General features: G+C 37.2%; 1 protein-coding gene across 7 annotated transcripts in view; it reads left to right on the top strand.

The window, feature by feature from the left end:
- The window catches only part of VPS13D (vacuolar protein sorting 13 homolog D), a 188,379-nt gene that overhangs the window by 48,589 nt on the left and 117,833 nt on the right, over positions 1-21,957 (top strand). For 5 of the 7 annotated variants that reach the window (XM_050931510.1, XM_050931512.1, XM_050931513.1 and 2 more), the window contains exons 33-44: positions 222-377; positions 1,110-1,338; positions 2,196-2,270; positions 3,594-3,800; positions 8,014-8,103; positions 9,149-9,289; positions 10,745-10,864; positions 12,663-12,737; positions 16,068-16,173; positions 16,699-16,851; positions 17,525-17,660; positions 18,771-18,818. In XM_050931510.1, the coding sequence (XP_050787467.1) occupies positions 222-377; positions 1,110-1,338; positions 2,196-2,270; positions 3,594-3,800; positions 8,014-8,103; positions 9,149-9,289; positions 10,745-10,864; positions 12,663-12,737; positions 16,068-16,173; positions 16,699-16,851; positions 17,525-17,660; positions 18,771-18,818 (1,536 nt within the window). The remainder of the gene's footprint in view (positions 1-221; positions 378-1,109; positions 1,339-2,195; positions 2,271-3,593; positions 3,801-8,013; positions 8,104-9,148; positions 9,290-10,744; positions 10,865-12,662; positions 12,738-16,067; positions 16,174-16,698; positions 16,852-17,524; positions 17,661-18,770; positions 18,819-21,957) is intronic. The other 2 variants (XM_050931515.1, XM_050931516.1) reach the window with 1 other exon arrangement.

The following is a 21,957-nucleotide window of genomic DNA, read 5'->3' on the forward strand; positions in this document are numbered from 1 at the left end:
GACAAAAATCTTTAAAATAATAATCATCTTGAGCTCTTGCTTTTACATAGTTTCTGTATGAAATGGTGTCAACAAATTTAAAAATTAAAGTAAAAGGGAAAGACTTCATTAAAAATAGATTTTATAAAATCTGTCTGCTCCCTCTCCACAGATACCATAACTCCTAAAAAGGGGAGTTGAGAGACCTTCAGTTTGATTTGCACTCATTTCAATCATTTTAGGTTTTTTCATGCCGACTGGGAAATGAACAGGACACAGCACTGTCCATCATTGATCCTGTACATATTCAAATGGAACTTGTAGGGAATTCGTCTTACCCTAGTGGCTCAGGATTGTTGGATGCATTCAATAGTGAAGATTTCCCACCCATTCTAGAGGTAAGATCAAAGAAAGTGACTGAAACAAATTTTATGTGCATTGTCATAATATAGAATACTTTATACTGGTATGTCACATTTGGGAATTCAGAATAATGCTTTGTCATATACATAAGAAAAGAATAAAGACAAAATCATTTTTCAAAAGAAAATGAGGAGGCAGACAACCCGGAAACATATTTTTAGTGGTAAGGATAGTGATTTCTGGTGGTATTTTTAGGGGTATTAGATACATTAATTTCAGAGATCAGTAGGAAAAAAATAACTTGTGACAAATAGCAAGAGATGTCCCAATGTAGCTTCTGGGTCTTGGCCATATGTTTAGTAAAAGAAGAACTTTATTTTTCTGTAGATCTTCTTTTATTAACATTTGCTTGTAGGAAATACATGTAGAGTTCCCCTCACCCCCTTTAAATCCAAACAAAAATACCTCTCTTGATTTGGGGATTTTGATTAATCCCTTTCTGGAGAGGAACATACTAATATCTAGGGTTCTTCAGCATGTTCAGATGGTTTATTTTGTAGTTGGATATTTAAAATTACTACATTATTGGTTAATGACAGAAACTTGGCATTTTTTGTATGAAGGCTTTGAAACCAGTATAAGCACCTGATTTTGATATGGTTATTCTTACCTTCATCCTGGCAGTGTGTTGCTACAATATATAACATGCAAAAGGGAAATGTCAGTTTAAAAGGTTTAATCATATTGGATTTTTAAATTTCATTTAGATTCAGTTACAAGCACTGGACATCAGACTATCCTATAATGATGTTCAGCTGTTTTTGGCCATTGCAAAGTCCATCCCTGGGCAGACCAGTGCTGCCGTGCCTGAGTCCTGTGTCTTGGATACCGACACTGCAGCTAAGAATCTTTCCAATTCATCTTCGGAAAATGAGAGCTCATCATCAACATCTGAAAACAGAGACATATCTAAACATGTATTGGATCCTGTTCTTGGTATGCGTTCAACTATTAGACTAAAGCCATTTTCCATGCCTTAAGGAGGCTTCTGCAGAGTAAAGCCAGATGTAATTTTTAACAAAACAGATGGTTGTAGCTTGATTATATAAAATTTGATATGGTGATGGATGCCATCAAGTAGAGATGAAACTTTCTTTCTGCTTATAATGTGAAAATAGAATAGTCAATGTTAGTCTTCAGTCAATTTTAATCAGTATTTGCCTTCCTACTTCGGCAGAATGCAGTAATGCTTAGGTTGCAATCACTGCAGGGGAATACTGTCTTTTTAAATTGTTTCTATTGAGAATTAAAAATAATCATAACCAGCTTCTCCTTCCCCGCTAGCAACATTTCACTATTGTTAAGCTTTGTTAAAGTTTGTTTCTAAAATTTGAGTGTAGTTAGGAGTATAACTCAACACAATCAAGGAAATACACAGGAGTGAAATAGGCTCTGTCTTCTCTACTACAGTACTTAGGCATTATGGGGGAGATGTGGAAGTAGATAAGGAATGCCCCACAGCATAGAAGGATTGAATGTATGGACTAAAGAATCATTAGTACAGCATAAAAATTAAGTGCATATGCTAAAATTATCCTACTGGAATTGAGATCTAGCTTGTGCTCTAACATACAAACATTAAACAAAATATAATATTTGGCCTAAAAACATCCCTGAATCCTAATGCTTTGTTGTTGTTTAAGTAGAAATCTTTGATATTTTCAGAATTGATCCACTGGTAGAGGGAAACTAATTTTTGAACAATAATGCATTTCATTTTAATTAAAAAAATAAGAAAAGCAATTAATTCATATTGAGGACAAATGTTTGGCTAGATGTTTCTTTAATTACAGAGGTACAGCTGGCTCGACTTCAGGAACTTGGATTTGGTATGGATGATTGTCGTAAAGCTCTTTTGATTTGCCAAGGTAATTCCAAATAATCTTTCTATTACTTACAATTATAGTTTTGGTAAATTAGAGCTTGGTTCTTAATACATAAAAACAGACAAATTAGCAGTCACTTGATATATAGACAAAATAGAAAGTGGCTATTTTCCATCCTGCAGTCATCAAAAAATAGTCTTCTTAACTAGATCCTTTAAATATTCTCATTCTCTTACTGCTGGTTCTTCCCTGTCTCCTAAATATTCTTCTCTTTTGAGTTTGTCTCTGAATGACATATCTTAATTTAAATATATTACCATAGTGTCTTTTATTCAAGTTACCATTTAGCATGATTGCAGTTTCCCTGTAGCTGTTACATGAATCAAGTATATATTCTCCCACCACATCCAAAATTTTTTTTTAATCTAGAAATTCTCATCAGTTTCTACATTGCACGTATTTCTCACTTGCACCTACTACTTTCCACTGATCTTCATGCTCTTCATTTCTTCTTGTTAAATGGTTTGCTTTCTTTACTTATTTTTACACACAAAACCTGGAAAAGAAATTAAAGCTTAAGGCACAAAATTCTCTTTTGGTTTGTTTCTTCAAGCTTGTCATTCTCCTTCTCATTTATAATCAGTCACATTTTGTTGCTTCTCAGTATGACACCTTAAAAGATCACTTTGTATTGATAAAAAAGAATGCCATTATATTTCGTAACCTTAATCTCCCTTCAACCTCTCTAACCACTCAGTGACAGACTTGAAGGTGGCAATTTTCCAACAAAAAAACTTCAAAAACAGCCTCCAAAGAGAGACTGCTGAACTCGAATTAATATGCAAATTAGATAAATTAACTCAGGCCTAAACTGAGACTGGGAACGGTTGGGTCATTACACTAATTGAATCTATTTCCCTATGTTAAGTTCTCCTCACACCTATGGGTCATCTTAATTATCACTTCAAAAGTTTTTTTTCTCCTGCTGATGATAGCTCATCTCAATTGATTAGACTCTTCCTGTTTGGTATGCATACTTCCACCTTTTCATGTTCTCTGTATGTATAAATATCTCCTGTCTGTGTGTTCCATTCTGTGCATCCGAAGAAGTGAGCTGTAGCTCATGAAAGCTCATGCTGAAATAAATTTGTTAGTCTCTAAGGTGCCACAAGTACTCCTGTTCTTTTTAATCTCCCTTGTTTTCCTTAAATGAAACAAAAAATATACAACTTCTACATTTTCCTATAACTTTTTGGTTTTGTTGGGAATTCATTTGATTCCTTTTCAGAGTAATTTTGTATGAATATGTTTTATTGAAATAGTGTGCATAGCAAATGGCTTGGGTGTTTGCTTATTTCTTTTAAGGCCAGTTGAAAAAAGCAGCAAGTTGGTTGTTTAAGAATGCCGAACCTTTGAAATCCCTTTCGCTAGCCTCTGGACGTCGAGATAGCCAGGGGTCTGTGCCGATTCAATTGATCTCTGGGGTGGAGATTAAAGCAGAAAGCATATGCATTTGTTTCATTGATGACTGCATGGACTGTGATGTTCCCCTAGCTGAGCTGACCTTTTCACGTGAGTATTTTTTTTAATTGTCCTCTAATCACTTCCCTAATTTGAAGAATTCCTCTTGCCTACCTACTACTTATGTCCATAGCTTGGGTTTCCCTTTGTTAGGGCCAGATAAGATATTTGAAACTGTTTCTGTATATGATTTCCACGAAGGAATATGTGTGAGCAAATGTGTGTCAGTGCACTGCGCAAAAATAAGGTGTTGCTGATTAAATTATTTTAAAATTGCATAGCGGTGGTGATGCTATTTATTTGTATTGTGGTAGTGCTTAAAAGCACTAATTTAGATCAGTGCTCTGCTTAAAGTACTGAACAAAATCATAGGAAGATGCTGCACCCATCCCCTTACTTGGAAGTAAGCAGAGAGCCCATAGGGAGTGGAAAAAAGGGTTGATCAGCAAAGAAAGCTACATCATGAAGGTGAGAAAATGTCAGAATAAAGAGACTTTTAAAAAGTCAAGCTGAATTAGGTCTTGTCAAGGAAATTAAAATACAATGAGGTTTTTTAGTTCTATAAATAGAGAATAAGGAAGGATAAGGTGGAGCCACTCTGCAGTGTGGATGGAAAAGAGATTAAAGATAATCTAGGTATGACCTCAAAACTAAATGAAGACTTTGTTTCAGCTTTCAGCAGGCATGATAATATGGAACAGGTGCACGAAGGCAGTAGAGCTGATAGAAATGAGTGTCTAGAAATGGAAATAAACACATCTGAGGTGGAAGAAAAACTTAGAGCTTAGTGCCCTCAGATAGGTGGACCGGATGATTTCCATCTAAGAATACGGAAAGAACTGGCTCATGAGATTGCTAGTCTGGTAGCAAGGTAGTATCATATAATTGGAGAATAGTGTATGTTGTACCTATGTTTTAGAAAGGGGAAAAAGTGATCCTGGCAATTGCAAACTTGTCAGTCTGACCTCAGTAGTACACAAGGCTTTAGAACAAATTGTGAAGGAAAGGATAATTAAATGGTAAGGGGTATTTAATGCAAAACGGGTCTACCGAAGGTAGATTGTAATCTAACCTGATTTCCTTCTTTGAGAAAATAACTGATTTTTTTAGATAAGGGAAGTTTAGTGATTTAATATATTTGGACTTCAGTAAAGAATTTGAAAAGGTACCACGTGGGAAATTATTAGTTAAATTACGGATCAGTACAAAAGCTGTAAGATGGATAAGGACTTGGCTAAAGAGGAGAAGGCAGTAGTTTGTGCTGAAGGATAAACTATCAGACTGGAGGGTAGTTACTAGTAAGTTTCTCAAGGATCGCTCTTGAGATCATTCTTATTCAATATTTTTATTAATGACCTTGGCACAAAAAATAAGTATGTTAATGAAATTTGCTTCTGATACAAAGTTTGGCGGCATCGTCAATACAGAGGAGGATCAGAATATTATACAGGAAGATCTGGATGACTCTGAAGACCAAGTGACATAAATTGGATGCAATTCAATTGTACAGAGTGCAAGATCATGCACTTAGAGTCTAATAATAAGAATTTCTGTTACAAGCTGTGGACTCATAATTTGGCAGCGAGAGAAGAGGAAAACTCAGTGTGTTAGTAATTGTCCTGTGATTGATTGAGTTACCAATGTGATGTGGCTATGGAAAAAGCAAATGCAATCCTAGGATGTATGAGGCGAAGCATTTTCAGTTCCAATATAGACGTGTTAATGCCTTTGTACAAGGCACCAGTAGAACCTCGTTTGGAATACTGTGTGCTGTTCTGATTGCTCATGTTCACGTAAGATTAACTTAAAGTGGAACAGATGCAGAGAAGAGCTATGAGGATGGTCAGGGGAATGGAGGGCCTCTCTTCTGAGAAGACACTGGAAGAGCTTGGCTCGTTTAACTGAAAGAAGGCTGAGAAGGGATGTGATTGTTCTCTAGAAATACATGAGAGTAATTAAATACCAGCAATGATGAGGGGCTATTTAAGTTAAAGGACAATGTTGGCACAAGAACAAATGGGGATAAACTGGCCGTGAATAAATTAAGTCCAGTAGGAGTTGTGTGGGGCTAATCAACTTAATTTGTTTTAAGAAACAGCTGGATAAATTTGAGTGGGATTGTATGACAGAGTTACTTGTGATGGATGGTAGCGGGCAGGGCCCTCAGCAGCCCTGGGGTCACTTCCAGTTTATGTCACATGTTCCGAAAAGCTCATGCTTCAGGGTTTCAGCTAGCCAGCTGCAGCTCTCAGGACGGGATTCCCCTCCCCACTATAGGTTCTGTTGTTTTGTAAATCTCTGTCCCTCTGAAGCATCAGGGATGGCCATGTCTGGAGATGGGATAATGGATGGGGTGGGTCAGGGCTCTGAACTGGCACTAAACGTTTTCTCTGACAGGTTCTTGGCTGGCTGGTTCTTGCTCACATTCTCAGGGTCTAACTGATTGCCATATGTGGGGTTGGGAAAGAATTTTCCCCCAGGTCAGATTGGCGATGACCTTGTTTTATATATATATGCCTGCCTGCCTTTGCAGCATAGGGGCGCTGGTCACTTGCCAGGATTAACTGGATATATCTCACTTAATCATTTTCCTGCTGCTGCTGTGGCCTCAGGCACTAGTGCCCATCAGTCTGTCCTATTCTATGCCAGTGCAAATAATAGTCTAGTCTCCTGTGGGCTGTGATGCTTTGGTCTAATTTCAGTGGTTGGGTTTAGTGTGCGGGTTCTTGGGGGTAGTGGTAGCGGCCTATGATATAGAGAAGATCAGACTAGATGAACCAATGTACCCTTCTGGCTTTAGTCTCTGACTTCTGATTTCAAAATGCCTTCTTTGTGATAGAATAGATTCTTTTTTCACTAAAGAGAACCTACTTTTCTTTAATCAAAAGTAATCAGAATGGCTTAAGTATGGAGTTTTCTCTTGCATCCTTGCTATTTTTCCTTTTATTTTACTGTGTACCCTGGGCTGTAAAATCTGACTGAAGGTTGTGGGAGACTGTGTTCCATTAAGAAGTAGATAATTAAGCCTTTTATTAAGGAAGGAAGCTAAATAACTGTCTGTCTTGACCTCTGGCAAAAGTGACTCAAAGTGTTTTTTGCATAGATATCACATACAGGAAAAGAAAGGAACATTTCCTCTATTAAAGTAACCTATAATTATGTCTTTTGGCAGATTACCTTGCAGGGCTCATAATGTTTACTTCTTTTTTTTGGATCACTAGTCCAGGACAAAGCTTGGGAAGTTTATTGGTCCTGGTAGTATTTGTACTAGTCTCTTGGAGTGTTCAGCTCAAAATTCTATCATGCTGGCTACATTTTGCTGTTTTCCCCACCTCAGTAGCAACAGGATTCCAGCGCCAACTGTCTTACAGGTTGCTAAAGACCGAGATGAATGGTTTATGCTATTTTTTAAATCTTGTATTCCTAGACACTTGCAGATATTGTTTAGTAATGGTGTTTAGTTTTAATAGCTGTCAAGATACCAGCTGCTAACTTCATGTTAACTGAAATGTGAAGCAAAAAGATGGTAATCAGATGTACACTATTTTTTTAAAAACTAAGAATTTTTTGGGGGGGGGGCAATTTGTGAATGCTACCAATCAGTGCACTTTCACAGTTTACCAGTTGTATGCAGCATTTATTTCTTGTCTTGTTAGTTCTCAAGATATTAAACTTTAGGACCATCCGTTAAGCCCTCAAAGTTAGCTGTGCTGTTTGGCATTGATTCAGAACCTGTGTTACAATACTGTAGTGGGTTTTGTTTTGGTGCCTTCTGCCATATTATATTTGGAGAAGTGACCATTGTACTTTTTTGTTTAATCTGACAAAAAAAAAATTGCCAATCTGTGAAAATTTGAGGAGTCTCTTAATAATATTCAGTGGAGCAGCCTACTGTGTTAGAGTAGATTAAATATATTTGAGAAACTATGACAATCATGAGGGTTTCATTCTGGTACTGGGATGGAAGGCGGTGGTATTAGAGGCAGATTACAAGCTGTAGGGCTGGGACTGTGTCCACCTCAGTTTGTACAGCACCTAGCACAGTAGGGCCCCTGTCCTGATATGGGTCCTTGGGTGTGGTAACACTATAATCCTTAATTATCTGTACATCACATTGTTCGATTTAAAGAAAATTGTCAATTGTGTTGCTTTGTTTGTACTGTTTAGTATTTATTATAAAATTCTTCATCGCTTAAGGCAACTTTAAATTAAGGGCTTAGTCATATTTTTTCTCGTATTAGTACAATGTTTACTTTCGTTACAGGTTTGAATTTTCTCCAACATGTGAGAGCCAGCCCTGAAGGCTATGCTCATTTTACACTCTCTGGAGATTACTATAACCGTGAGCTTTCGGGTAAATATAAAATGCATACATTGTTGTAGGAGTTGGAAAGCAGTCTTGCATGCTTTATCAGTCTGGAGTTCACTCAACATAAATTTTATGGAAGGGGTGGGGTGGGCTGCTGTTTCAGCAAGTTGTCTGCAAATGGAACAAAGGGGTTTCCTTAAATACACCATGATGGAAAAGAAATGTATAGACACAGTGTCAACATTAAAATCAAATGTATTTTTAAAATCCTTACTTGTATTATTAGTCACATTTCTTGTTATTTTATACTCGCTTTCCTTTTTGGTATTTCATTCTCTTGTTCCAGGCTACTTAACCTTTCTTATAATACAAGAACTGTAAAGACATCCAATTAAAATTTAAATCTAACGTATTCAGAGCTGATAAAAGGCAAATAGGATTAGACATTTGCATGGACAATGAGAACATCACAATTCCTTTAGATATGATTTTTGAAAAAGTGTACAACTCTCATAGCTCAGGGTCTAAATCAAACACTAAGCGAGGGAGGAACAACTACATTTTATGCTAGTTCACAATGTTTCTACAATTTTTGTATAAAAAACTCCAATGAAGACATCTTCAGGAATAATCTGTCAATGATGAAGTAATTAGCTACACTAGCTAGACAGAATGAGTAATTTCTTTCCTGGTTTTGGGATGTGTTTCATGATATCATGTGGTAGACATCGATTCACAGCCAAATTCTCTGCAATTGTGTGAAATTCTGCTTATTTATACAAGGAGAGAATTTGGTACTCAGTCATACCACTAATTAGTATTCATTTGAGGCTGTAGTTTCTTCTAAAACCTGCCATAACTAGATAAGAATATCAGGGTATATTTGGCATGGTTCCTATTTGAACAACTTCATACGATCTGGAAATTTGCTTGACCGTTGAATATAAAAGTTCATCTTGAACAGTGTTTGAAAGTAGGAGGCCTTTTCACCATAGTTTGTCTTTACTGAACATTTATGTATGTAAACAGCTTTCCAACATGAACTTAAGATGTTTGTCTAATGGAGGTAATATTTCCTGTGTTCTCTCAGGTTGGGAGCCGTTTATTGAGCCATGGCCATGCTCGGTATCCTGGCAACAACAGGCAGCCAGCCGCCTGCACCCTTCCCGTCTGAAGCTGGAAGCAAAGGCTAAACATCGTCTGGATATCAATATTACCTCTGTGTTAACTGGTGTGTATGAGAACACTCGTAGAACATTATCTAGTCTAGCACACGATACTGACATTAAACATTGCTAACTGAATCCCATCAGTGTCCCTTGACGTAAGCCTTGTTATAAGTTTCTTTAGATTCTTAAGGTGGTGGTTGTAGGCAAGTGCTGGTTCAGGCATTCTGTATTTTATCAGTGTTGGTAAAAATGTGAAGAATTTAACTACATCTTTTACAGCATAGTAGGCATTCTTATTTTAGTCATCTGAATTATCTTAATTCAGATGCTAGCGGTAATTTATCTTTAATGAAAAGCAGGCTTTCATTAAAAACTTCCCACATTTCAAGAAATTGAAAATATTTTAGTTTTCAGCAAGCTGATATATAACGACTACTCATTTAGTTCAGTAATGATATGCATCAATATTTTTATGGGAAGACTGAGTCACGAAGCTCTCACTTTTGATTCCACTTTAAAATCTCACAGTGACTCTTGGCTTAAGTAATAAAAAGTGCCATGTTTCACCGTCAGCTGACACTTGAGATATGGGTTCTCCTAGCCAAACAGAATGTTTTTGTCTTAGTCTTTTTCTGCATCGATAATGGAGAGGTGGCTATAATACGCATTTCCTGTTCTGATTGAAGTTCCAGGTGTCCATGGTACAGCAGTACAAGAGTAAACTACAAAGAAAAAAACCCAACAGTTTGCATTTAACTGTCCTTATTCATGAGTTTATTGAGCCAGCTAAGGATCTTTGGTTTACTCTAGGCTTGATCGCAATGAAGAAGGAGGCTTATTGTCTCCTTCAAATGCCACCTCAGGGATTAAAGTATTTCTTAAATTGTCCTACTCCAAGTGGTGCTGGCAGAGCAGAGGGAGCCAAGGTGGGAGCTGGGGTGGAGGAGTGGAATCATCTTAGTCCACACTCTTTTTTTTCTGGGCAGTCTATTAAAACTTGTGAGTGCCAGCAAACTGATTAATGTTACTTTGATTATTCTTCCCTGGGCATGTTTATATAATATGAAAGAGTGGCATAATCTTGTGTGGTACTTTCAAAACCATTACAAACTGTGTCTGAAGCTGATACAGTAAATAAGACGAATTTTCCCTTTAAATTGTGATATTACCCCCCCCCCCCCGAACATTTTAAGAAAATAAATGGTAGGAATGTTATCAAAGTATCACAACAACAATTATAGGAAGATAATATAAATAAGCTCAGTACATGAGTGTAGCTGAGGGTGGTTGTTTTGAGCAAACTGCTGAGACTTGAAATTAACCTATAAAAGTGGCCTATTGCAATTAGCAGCTAAAATAACTATGAGATAAATTATTAGTCAAATATGGAAGAGTAATTTTAGTCCTATGACTTTAACATCCATTTCATATAGTTGGCTGGTACTTTATTCAACTGTCTCAGCTGACATTTAGCATTTGTCCTCATTCTTATGAGCTTTTTGTTTATATCCCTCTAGAACAGTACACGAGTACCAAGCAGTCATGGATGGCAGATTACTGTAAACAGGAGAAAGTGGACACAGTCAAATCAGAAGATTGGATGGGATCTTCTGTGGACCCACCATCCTTCGGACAGAGTATTGCTTTCGTTAATCATGTATTTCTTTATCTGGAAGTCCTGACGTGCAACCGTTTCACTCATAACGTTGCAAGTTGAAAGTCTGGTATTTATCAGCACACAGTGCATTTTAAGGAATTCAGGGCAAGAAGAATTTAGTTTCTGTTGTACTGCAATAATCCCTCTAAGAGCATTTTCTGTTTTAGAATGCTTGGCTTTGAATTAATATGCACTGCTAATTTTACGTCCTTATATCTGTCAGATGCTCTCAGTGAATGGCAAACTATCTTCTAACACTATCATATAAAAGAACAAATAAGCTGAGTATAATGGTGGTAGTACATTCAACCCTGGAGAGGTTTTGTGCCTCATGTTGCTTTTGCTTGCTATGAGATAGTGTTAATGATCTCCAAAATAAGATCACTTCAGTCTTCTTTGTACCAAGTCTTATTTCTCTGAGGCCGTTGAGAACTGGCGAACTCTTTGCTGGACAGCTGACTTGCTTCTAGTTGTCACATGACTTAATGTGATTTTTTTTTTTTTAAAGTTCTATAAGTCTTAGCAGTTTTTCTAGTTTCTTTGGAGAATTCAGGTATTGTCTTGAGCTTCAGAAATGTGTCCTCCATTCAGTAAACATTTCATTGCCAAATAAAAAGCTCTTTACACCTAAAATTTCTCTCCTCCTAGTGCCCAAAGTTACTCTGTTCATTTGGCATTTACAACTAAAAAAAGAGAATAGGGAAATAAGAAGAAACAACAAAAAGCATCTATTTTGTATTTTTTTTGGCTCCTCTTCCATAGGATTATGAGATTATTTTAGGAGTCAATTTTAAAAAGAAAAACGCTGGTCTGTCCCACTCTCACAGGGCTGCACTAATTCACCTATGAGGTATCTTTTGCCCAATAATACAGAAGATAAGTTCCCCTCCTCAATGAACAGACCATAAAGTTTCAGAAAGTTCTGAAATCCTTGGACGATGTCAGTTCTGAGTTGTAGTCCTGCAAGGCAAATGGTTAGTTTGGCAATCCAAATGCCACTTAATAGCTATACAGTCAGCTTCTGCAGAAACATGACTTTTCAGAACAATACTTCTCCTGGTCTAATAAAGGAAATACAGGCCTCTTTTGTTTTATTGACATTTTTCTTGGTATGGTAGCAAATTTAATCCTGGGACTTTTTCTGTATCAGTGTCAGCTTTCACAGTGAAACTGTAATAGCAGTGATCTTCCCAGCATGACGAGCCAATGAATTTAATATCCCAGCAGGGTTTTCAGTATTGTTACAGTAACTGTAATTTGGCCTGACTGTATTAGTTTTACTTACCAGTACGCATTGAACATGAATAATAAAATATCCCCATCAAAGAGAAAATATGATCCTCGTGATCTGTTTTTTGTTTTTTTTTAAATCAGTTGAAAAATAAACATTGAAGCTTTCCCTAATTTAATTCCATGTCTCTCAGATCAGCCAGGAGATATTAAGGTTAACCAGTTTGACAGCTGAATTTGAATGAAACTCTATTAAATCTGGCCAAACATTTTGCTTTGAATATTCACCTTAATTCTAAGAGAGCATTGCATGTAGATGTTCTAGACTTGCCCTTCTCACCCATGTAGCATTTGGAACTTTTTTCCAGAAGGAATAGAAATTCTCAAATTCTAGTTTAGTACTAGGAAATGGATAGTACCCATTTACTGATTGCATGATGCTGACCGTCTGTGTGATTCTCCTTATACTTGTATGCATAATACAGAAGCATCTGCCTGTATATCTGCATTTTTTCTTACTTGCTAACTTTGTCTTTCCTGTCTGCCAGGCCTTCCCCTTGTCTACCTTAGAACTAGGAGTACAGCCAGTCTGACTAACCTAGAACATCAGATCTATACTAGAGGTACTGTACTTCAGAGAGAGAGCGAATGCTTTGTTTTTTCTAAGAAATGTCTGGTTCAACAAATACTGCGCTGCATAAGTGACTTACCTATAAATCAAACCTCTAATTCCTATATATAAAAGGTAACAAGTACCATATATATGAGTTGTTCATCCCTGTCGTGCACCCTGTCTATCCCTCTGTGTATTTTCTGGGTCTGTCGGCAGGGAGGAAGGATTCGCTGCTCAACTTATCTAGGAAAGCTATCATGAAAGCGGAATCATATCCTGCTCTGAGTCCATTTCCTAGGCAATAGGGTAGAAGTTTGGTGGAAATTCCTCAGTGTATAGTCAAGTGCTGTAAACACTTTCTTAAATGCCAAGATCTCATAATCTGTTGAATACCCCTGCTGTATTCAGTGTATTAAAAATTAGGATGATTTGAAAAGCATATTTATCTGTTTTCAGTGAGCATCAGAAAGTAAAACATTTTAAATAAATGAAATGTTAATTTATGTGCTGTGTGTTTAACTTCTACTGTCTTTTTGACAGTTTTTTTCTGTTTAAAATAACAGGTTATTTTCAATTTGAGTCATTATGGAAAAGTAAATAAGTTTGACATAAGTCATTTCCCATGTAAAAAGGTTAACAAATGGTTGGGGGAAAAGTCTGAAATAAAACTACATTTGAAGTCTTTTTATATCATACTTCATAAATGTTTTACTCTTGGTGCACAGATAATTCATATATTTTAAACTTGTTTTTGATTCTAAGAGCTATATGCAGATTTAATTTTTTGAGGAGTAATGTATTTTGCTTAGACCCTTTAATGAGTTTTTGTACTAAAATGATACGCACACAGATACATTCAGAATATGGTATGTAAAAGTGAAAACCTTGCGTAAGAGAGAACTTCTGTGTTCATCCAAAATTTGATTACTGGAAGGCTAAATTATAATCTTTTACACTTTTACAATCGACTTTAATGAGAGTTGAAACAAAAGAAAATAACTCGTGCAAAAAAAATCACTTAGTTCTGATTTCTTATATTTTTGAATCAGCAGTTTGAGAAGCTGCAATCTGGACAGCATGTTTTATTTCGAAAATCATCATACCATAACATTATTGACACAATCCAAAAAAATTTTTTGTAATTGCTCTTGAAAATATAAATCAGCAGTTGATTAAGAGCTAGATTAAAAGTATGCTTTTCTGCTCTGTAATCCTATATAACTGGAGGCAGCTATATTTTACTAAATCTAGCCCATTGTCAGAAAGATGATTGCGAATCTGTGAGTGGCAGAAGACAAAATTTTGATCTGGAAGAACCTGATCTTCCTGTTTTTGAAATTGATGGCAAAATTTCTAGCAATTTGAGTGGAATCACTATTAAGTCGTAACTAACCTTGTTTAGAATATAGACATCCTTTTTCATTCACTGTTGAATCTGATGTTCAGTAACATATTAAAGGATGGACTGTTTTGGCAACTTGTCAGTATGTGTACGAAGAAAGACATATTAAGGTGCTCTATTATGTTTTGTAGACCTAGACTGCTGTAGGGTTTTTACTGTTGGTAGGCACTCCTGACCACTTTGTTCAGAAGCTTTGTAATTATTCCTTAAATTTGCACTTTTTAAGTGCTTTTACTGCTAATTCTACATACTTTCAAAATTTATATTGCCACAAGAACATATAAAAGTGTCAAAATAAATAAGATAATGAACATGTATTTTATTTGTGTGAGGTAAGCAGTTGAACAAACTATGCAGGACTAAACCCTTGGCAGCGATTGTATATATCTGTTATCCACTAATAAATTCCTGTATTTCGTGGGACAGATTCCCAGTAGCTGTAAATTGTCATAGCATTAAAGTCATAGGAGCAATGACAACTTACACCTGCTGAGGGTCTGCCCCAGTAGATATAGAAAACTAGAGACATGCTTCCTGCTGAACTCAGTAACTACTGCCTTTATGTCGTGGTGGGAGTATAAATCCTCAAAATATGAGAAATACTGAATTATGCAAGTACCTATATTTATATGGCTTTTCATCGTAAAGGCAATGATTAAGCATTAGAAACAATCATTTATATTTGAAAATAGATAAATGATTGTCAATTATTATTATAATTAATTTCTGTGCTGCCTTTTCGTGAATCCATTCACCACCGGAGGGCAGTGAAAGGCAATAGTTAAAATATTGTGCTCTTTTTCTGACTTTCAGAAAAATGTATGCTGAGCCATGTATTAGGCTTCATTCCTTTATATTTTTTTAAAACCATTTTGTTCTAGTGATGTTTTCCTAATGATTAAATCTAGTGAGCAGCCACTTTTTTTTTAAGAAAAGTTGACCATTTGTTTTTGTCAGTCAGAAACAATATCCCGTTATGACAATAGCCTTAGTTGACAGAATGCAATGTAATAGGAAATAGCAGGGTAGTCTCTGCTCTTGTTAATAAAACAGTCTTAACATACACACTCTTTATTACAAGAAAAAGGTCAGCTATGATAGATGAACTTCATTATTCAGTGTTTGTGTAGCCTTTTGTTCTACATTTTAACAGTTCCAGTCTTTTCTTTGGATGCATTCAGGTTGATTTTGTTTTTGTTTACTTTATGATCTAAAATGATCTTAAGCTGTACAGACAACATATTTCTGCCTTGCTGTCATTGTTAATGATTAAATATAACTTTTAAGTGGATACTGGATGGCTCAGTGATCTGTAGTGAGTAATGCAGAGCTTTTCTTCTTTAGTTGATGGCTTAAGTCCAACCCAGGTTAGTAGTAACTGTATGTGGTTACCATCTCATGAGTGTTTGGGCATATATGAAATGTGTTGGAGATCTCAGTCCAGTTCCTAGTTGGACAGCTGTCAACATAATAATCACCACCACTGTGGAGATACTTGTTTGCCAGTCTTGGTAGAGGCACCAAAGAATGAATGAACATGGTGAATGAACTGACTTTTCATTCCTAATGGGAGAGCCTCTGATCTGGGGCTGATGCAGATTGGTGAGACTGTGCGGAGAAAGCTTCCTTTGCTCACTGTATGCCTGTTCTGTGAATATAGGACTTCAGTTTTCAGTGATGACAGTTTGACACAAGGGGTGTGTGTGTGTGTGTGTGTGTGTGTGTGTGTGTGTGTGTGTGTGTGTGTGTGTGTGTAAAAATGCTTTTATATTTCTAGTATTCTATATATTTCTACTTTTTTCTCTTTCACTTTGTTCCAGTTTTGGTTCTCTAGACTTTCTGATTTATTATAACTGTGAAATCTCCACCAAGTTTTGTCAGTACCTAACATGTTTCTGTGAGATACATTTAATAAAGCCCTCTTTTATTCTTTTATAGCTGAAATGAAGACCCCAAAACGCAGACAGCCCTTTGTACCATTTGCGTTGCGGAATCACACCGGATGCACTCTATGGTTTGCTACCCTAACTACTACCCCTACCCGGTAAAGAACTGTTATGGTATCATTGTGACAATATTGGTCATGCCTTTCTGTGATGCAGGTGCTGTGGGAAAGGAGAAGAAAGTAGATTTGTTTTCTGTTGATGTATCTTGCCCTTCTTGGCAACTTTTTTTTTTAATTCAACATTTTTAAAAATAAACCCGTGAGAAAGCATAGTGACATTTGCAATAAATTAAAAAAAAATCAGTTTCTTTCATATTGGATCTAAATTTTTTAAAACAAACTAAAATCTCTAATCATGATGACCCTTTAACCACTTTGAAGCATTCCCAAAATTACCAGTACAATGTTTGATTTTCTTTTTAAATCTTTTAAAGACCATCTCTGATAGACAGTTCTTTTTTTTTTTTTTTTTTTTTTTTTTTTGGCAGCTCTGTTAATTTTCTCTCATAAGACAGGTTTTACCATATTGTGATGCTAAGTTGCCTTTTTGTTCAGGAATACGTACAAATTAAGAACAACTACTTATACCACAGAAGTTTTAGTCTGGTGTTGTTCTGATTACAGTGCTGCACTATCTCACAGTGGGAGTCCAGGTGTCGTTCCTGAGGAAAATGGAACGTTTCTTGATGATGCACACAATGTCAGTGAGTGGCGAGAAGTTCTCACTAGTGGGGAGATTCCGTTCGAATTTGAAACCAGAGGGAAACTAAGACACAGGTGAAGGAGAAAACCATCAGTTTTCCTTTGGAATTTATTCACACATTGACAGGAACACACATTTATATACTCATTCACGAGAATATACTTTTTGGAATGTTGTCCAGTAGATTTTTTTTTAATATTTGGCAATTTCTTAATCTTTCCTTAATTTTTTACATACTTGAAAATATATAATATCTGTGGCTAAATTCTGCCATTAGACATGCAACCTATTCACGTTGATGTCAATGGGAGTTGTGTATAAATGATTTTTCTCATTTTAATTTTGTAAAAGTGGTATTTCCTGTATTTCTAGAGAAACTGGTGGGGAAAAAATTGTTCCTTTGCTTAACTGAATGTCTGCACGCTCTGTGAAGAATATGTGTTGGCTAGCAGTTGAATTTAAAACCAGAGGATACTAACAAATATTTAACAAGTTTATTTTTTGTTTTGCATGTAGTGCATACAGGCTGTAGTTTTATTTGTATAATTTGTATTAGCTGACCTTGGATAAAAGCACATTTTAAAATCCTTAGAATAGACAACTGTATTTTTACATTTGAATAGTCAAGAATTAATCTTCTGTTAATACAACAGATAAATCCAGATATATATTGGTTCTAATTATTGTCTTGGCTTTCCTTTGTGAGATGATGGTTTAGTCATAATTTGATTTTATCTGAACTGACAGGCACACACATGATCTAAGAATTCATCAACTGCAAGTGAGAGTAAATGGCTGGGAACAAGTCAGTCCGGTGTCAGTAGACAAAGTTGGAACCTTTTTCCGATATGCAGCACCTGACAAGAACACATCATCTTCTACTGTAAGTTCTGATTCTGAGTATGTTTCAATGATATCTTTTCACAAAGTTTACTTTGGTAGTAATCTTCTCTTCAAAATTTTATTTCTAAAGCAGTGACTGTTCACTGATAGGACCTTCCTTCTCTTCAGTCAGCTCAAAATGAGTGTTTAATGATCATGGGTCAGTTACCAGCTGACAGTTTTACACATTGCAAAAATAACATACATTCGGTAGTCATCAAAGTTAGTCTGTGCTCAGCAGAGCATCGAGGCTTAGAATGACAGAAATATTGCATTAGTGAAGGTGTCATGGATCCATTGATTAAAATTATGAATCCCACCAACATTGCTCCCATGTCCTCTTCCTCTATTGCAGGCTTATTAGGTCTGCCTTCCATCGTTAATTGATTGAAAATAAACCATCTTGACAATTTTTGTGTAATTCTGGGGCTGTTGTATTGAGGTGTCGTTGCTTTGACAAAAATCTGTTTTGTGAATGAAAAAATGTAATTAGACCAGCCCACAGGTTTGCATTTGTGGTTGAGCCTACTGACAAAGCAGTCCTGTAGTCATAAGGAGTAGATAATGAAACTGAAGGGCGACAGGCTGCAAGTTGCTGAATCCCCAGGGAAATTTAAACTTGATGGTCTCTTGGCATCAGGCAGACCTTGGCTCTAATTTTATAAAATTATTCAAAGGGCAAATCACTATTCAGCAGGACTTTTGGGTGTGGAGGACCTATTACATATTTTCAGTAGTCTTGACAGTTGCATATTATAGCAAGCATAGTATCATCTCAATTGCCTTGCCATTTATATATTTAAGATCTGTTTTTGCTTATGTCCGCAAGATGATGTGGTAAAGAACTACTCTGCATATATCTCTAGTACTGGCACATTTTCCAGCACCTCCCCTCTCTTCGTTGTTACAGAACTACAAAGTACAGGAAAGAATAACATTTTACTTTTTGGAACTAATCTTCCTGGCACCTCTCCAGAGCCATGGAGAACATCAGGAAGACTATGGACTACAGTTTAGCTTTGCTTCTCACAAAGCAATTAGGTACTTTAGAAGGGACATTAGCAGTTTACAGTGTGTTCTGATTGTTAAGTTTTACTTTATTCTTGTCTAGGTTGGGAGCCCCATCAGTAGAACAAATATAATACATCCCCACGTCTATGTGAGTACATTTTTTCATTGTTCCTTTAGACATGCGTTAATTTAAGTAGAATAATTCTATCAATGGAGTGATTATTATTCTCTCTTTATAAAGAGTTTGACAGACTTGGTACAGATTGTACCCATGCAATGATACTGTGACTTCCGCAATCAGATAATTGTTACTCCTGCGGGAATTCTGTTCCAAAAAAATAAAAATTCTGCACACAATATTTTAAAATTCAGCAAATTTTATTTGTCAGTAAATACATGTGAAGGCTCCAGCATGGCAATGGGGAGTACAGGCCACTGGCTGCATGGAGGTGGGAGATCACCCTGAAGCCCACCCCCTCCCTCCATTCTTCCCTGGGGACAGGGACTCGCTGGTGAGGCTGCACCCGACCCTGACACAGCACAAGGGCTGAGCCTGCCCCAGAAACACCCGGGGCCCTTCTCCTCTCTACCAAATGTGGGCAGGCAGGCTCAGCCCAGCAGGATCCAAGTATGGAAGAACTTAGTGTGTTTGTAAGGCCCTGCTTGACAAAGCCTTGGCTGAGATGATTTAGTTGGTGTTGGTCCTGCTCTGAGCAGTGGATTGGCTAGATGACCTCCTGAGGTCTATTCCAACCGTAATAATCTGTGATTCTATGATACCCCTGCTCAGTCCCATCCGCTTTCCTTCCCCACTGCCTCTTCCCCCACTCCACCATCCCGACCCCTTTGCCCTGCCCCACCACAGGCACTCACCTACAGAACACAGGATGGCTCCCAACACACACAGAAGGAGAGGACAACTGGCACTAGGACCCAAGAGGCAGTGTCCAGCTGCAGAGTCAGCTAGCCTGAATGGCACCATCTCTCACCCAGACACTTCTGGCACATGACCATTCTTGCGGCTTCCTTTGCTTCTCCATCATTTTCTGCAGGGAAGCAAAGATGTTTATGTGGGATATGAGTTCTGTGCACATGCAGTGACACAGAATTCCCCCAGCACTACAATATATTTATTTGACATCTGATTTAATCTCTCCTATTTCCTTGAACCTGTTGTATGGTTACTTCCATTCTTCCATTATTTCCTTTGCAAGGAAAGTTGTTATTTTTTGAGGTAGAATGGAAAGAAAATAAGACATCCCCCAAGGAATAACAACTTATTTCGTCCTTGCAAGACACCTTGCATAACACCAACGACGCTTACTCTTCTGTGTGACTTACCTCATTTCATACTAATTTTGCAACAGCATGACATGTTGCTGCTTCTCTATCATCTCAAGCAACACTGGGTGGAACTGATCTGTTAGCACACTAGATTATTTATAAATAATCTAATTTCTGAAGGACTAGGGTTTCTACACAGCAATAATAGTTATGTAGTAATAATTCAGGAGACCAAACAAAGCTGTTCATCATTCTTCATCATTCAAATGGAGAGTCACCAACATCAGCTCTCCCACATACCACAAGTGTGGATGGTTGTTTGTATAACTTTAACTTATGTCCTTTTTCATGTTGATAGAGTCCACTAAGCTAGTAAAACAGCATTTTTGTGGTTAGGGAGCATCTTGAACATCACTCCAATATTTCAAACAGTTCTCAAGAAACCCAGACAATATACACTTTTGTGTATATGTGAAATGAGTCCAGACTTTGTTGGGAGATCTTGTCTAGGTTTTCACCTTCTTTGATTCTGGTTTCATATCCTGTTGATCCTGTTCCTTTCAGCCTTCTTCCTCTTTCATTTTCCTTTTTGACCCAGAAATATTCTCCTTTCTTTCAATGCAGATATCCCCGTGTCCTCTTGTTTGCTGCTTTGTTCTGACTATGCTCAATGCTAACTCATCCTCCAGATGTTATTTCGTAAGGATGTGCACTTGAATCGGGAGACACCATAGACCTCACTCTCTAGTGCCTTGGATCATCAGTTACATATTTGTGAGGCGAATATAAAACCCTACCAAATCAGAATGTTAACACTTAACACCACTGGTCATTCTACCCAAGACATAAATGATTGCATAAGGTGCAAGGCTTTTGGAAAATAAGACCACAGTAATTTTCAGGATGACTGAGCACTCATTAAATGTGACAGTCCAGAACTGTAACTAGTTCGCTCTGGCACTGACTTTGTTAAATATGGAAGAGGATCTGCAGACTTTTAGGTCAGCTAAGAGAAAAAAAGAATAATGGGAGCATCTGGTAGAGGTTTTCTTGGAATAGATTTCTAGGCATTGATATGGTACCTGAAAAGGTAGAAGGGATAGGTGAGTGGGGAGTTATTTACATTTCTGTATGTTTTAATGTGAATCTTTTTGAGAACTGACCACTCATAGAGTTTAAGGTCAGAAGGGACCATCATGATCATCTAGTCTGACCTCCTGCACATTGCAGGCCACAGAACCTCACTCACCCACTCATGTAATAGATCCCTAGCCTCTGGCTAAGTTAGTGACGTTCTCAAATCATGATTTAAAGATTTCATGTTACAGAGAATCCACAGTTTACACTAGTTTAAACTTGCAAGTGACCTGTGCCCCATGCTGCAGAGGAAGGCGAAAACTTCTCAGGGTCTTTGACAATCTGACTTGGGAGAAAATTCCTTCCCAACCCCAAATATGGCAATCAGACGCTGAGCAGGTGTGCAAGACCCACTAGTTAGACACATGGGAAAGAATTTTCCGAGCCCTCCCCATCTAGTGTCTCATCATCAGCCATTGAAGATATTTGCTGCTAGCAGTCACTGATCGGCTACATGCCATTGTACACAGTCTCATCATATCGTCCCCTCCATAAACTTATCAAGCCAGTTAGGGTTTTTGCCGCCAGCGCTCCCCTTGGAGCTGTTCCAGAACTGCCACTAATCACGAAAAGGCTTTACGAAGCATTGCTGTTTGTTTTCTCTGCTCTATTCTCATCTACTTTGACTCCCTAATCCGCAGCAAACAAAAGAGGAAAATAAATCTTTTCCAAGCTGGCACTGCTTGACATGTTAACCCCTATGCAAAAGAAGCATAAGAAGAAAAGGCTGCTTGCTATGGCACATCACTCTTTCTCTACCTCTAACCTATTTATTTGTATTGTGGTACCACCTAAAGGCCCCAACCTTGGATTGTTCTAGGTACTGCAGACACATAACAAAAAAGTCTGACTCACCGAGCTTACTG

The sequence above is a fragment of the Gopherus flavomarginatus genome, chromosome 21, assembly GCF_025201925.1.
Source record: "Gopherus flavomarginatus isolate rGopFla2 chromosome 21, rGopFla2.mat.asm, whole genome shotgun sequence".
Lineage (NCBI taxonomy): Eukaryota > Metazoa > Chordata > Testudines > Testudinidae > Gopherus > Gopherus flavomarginatus.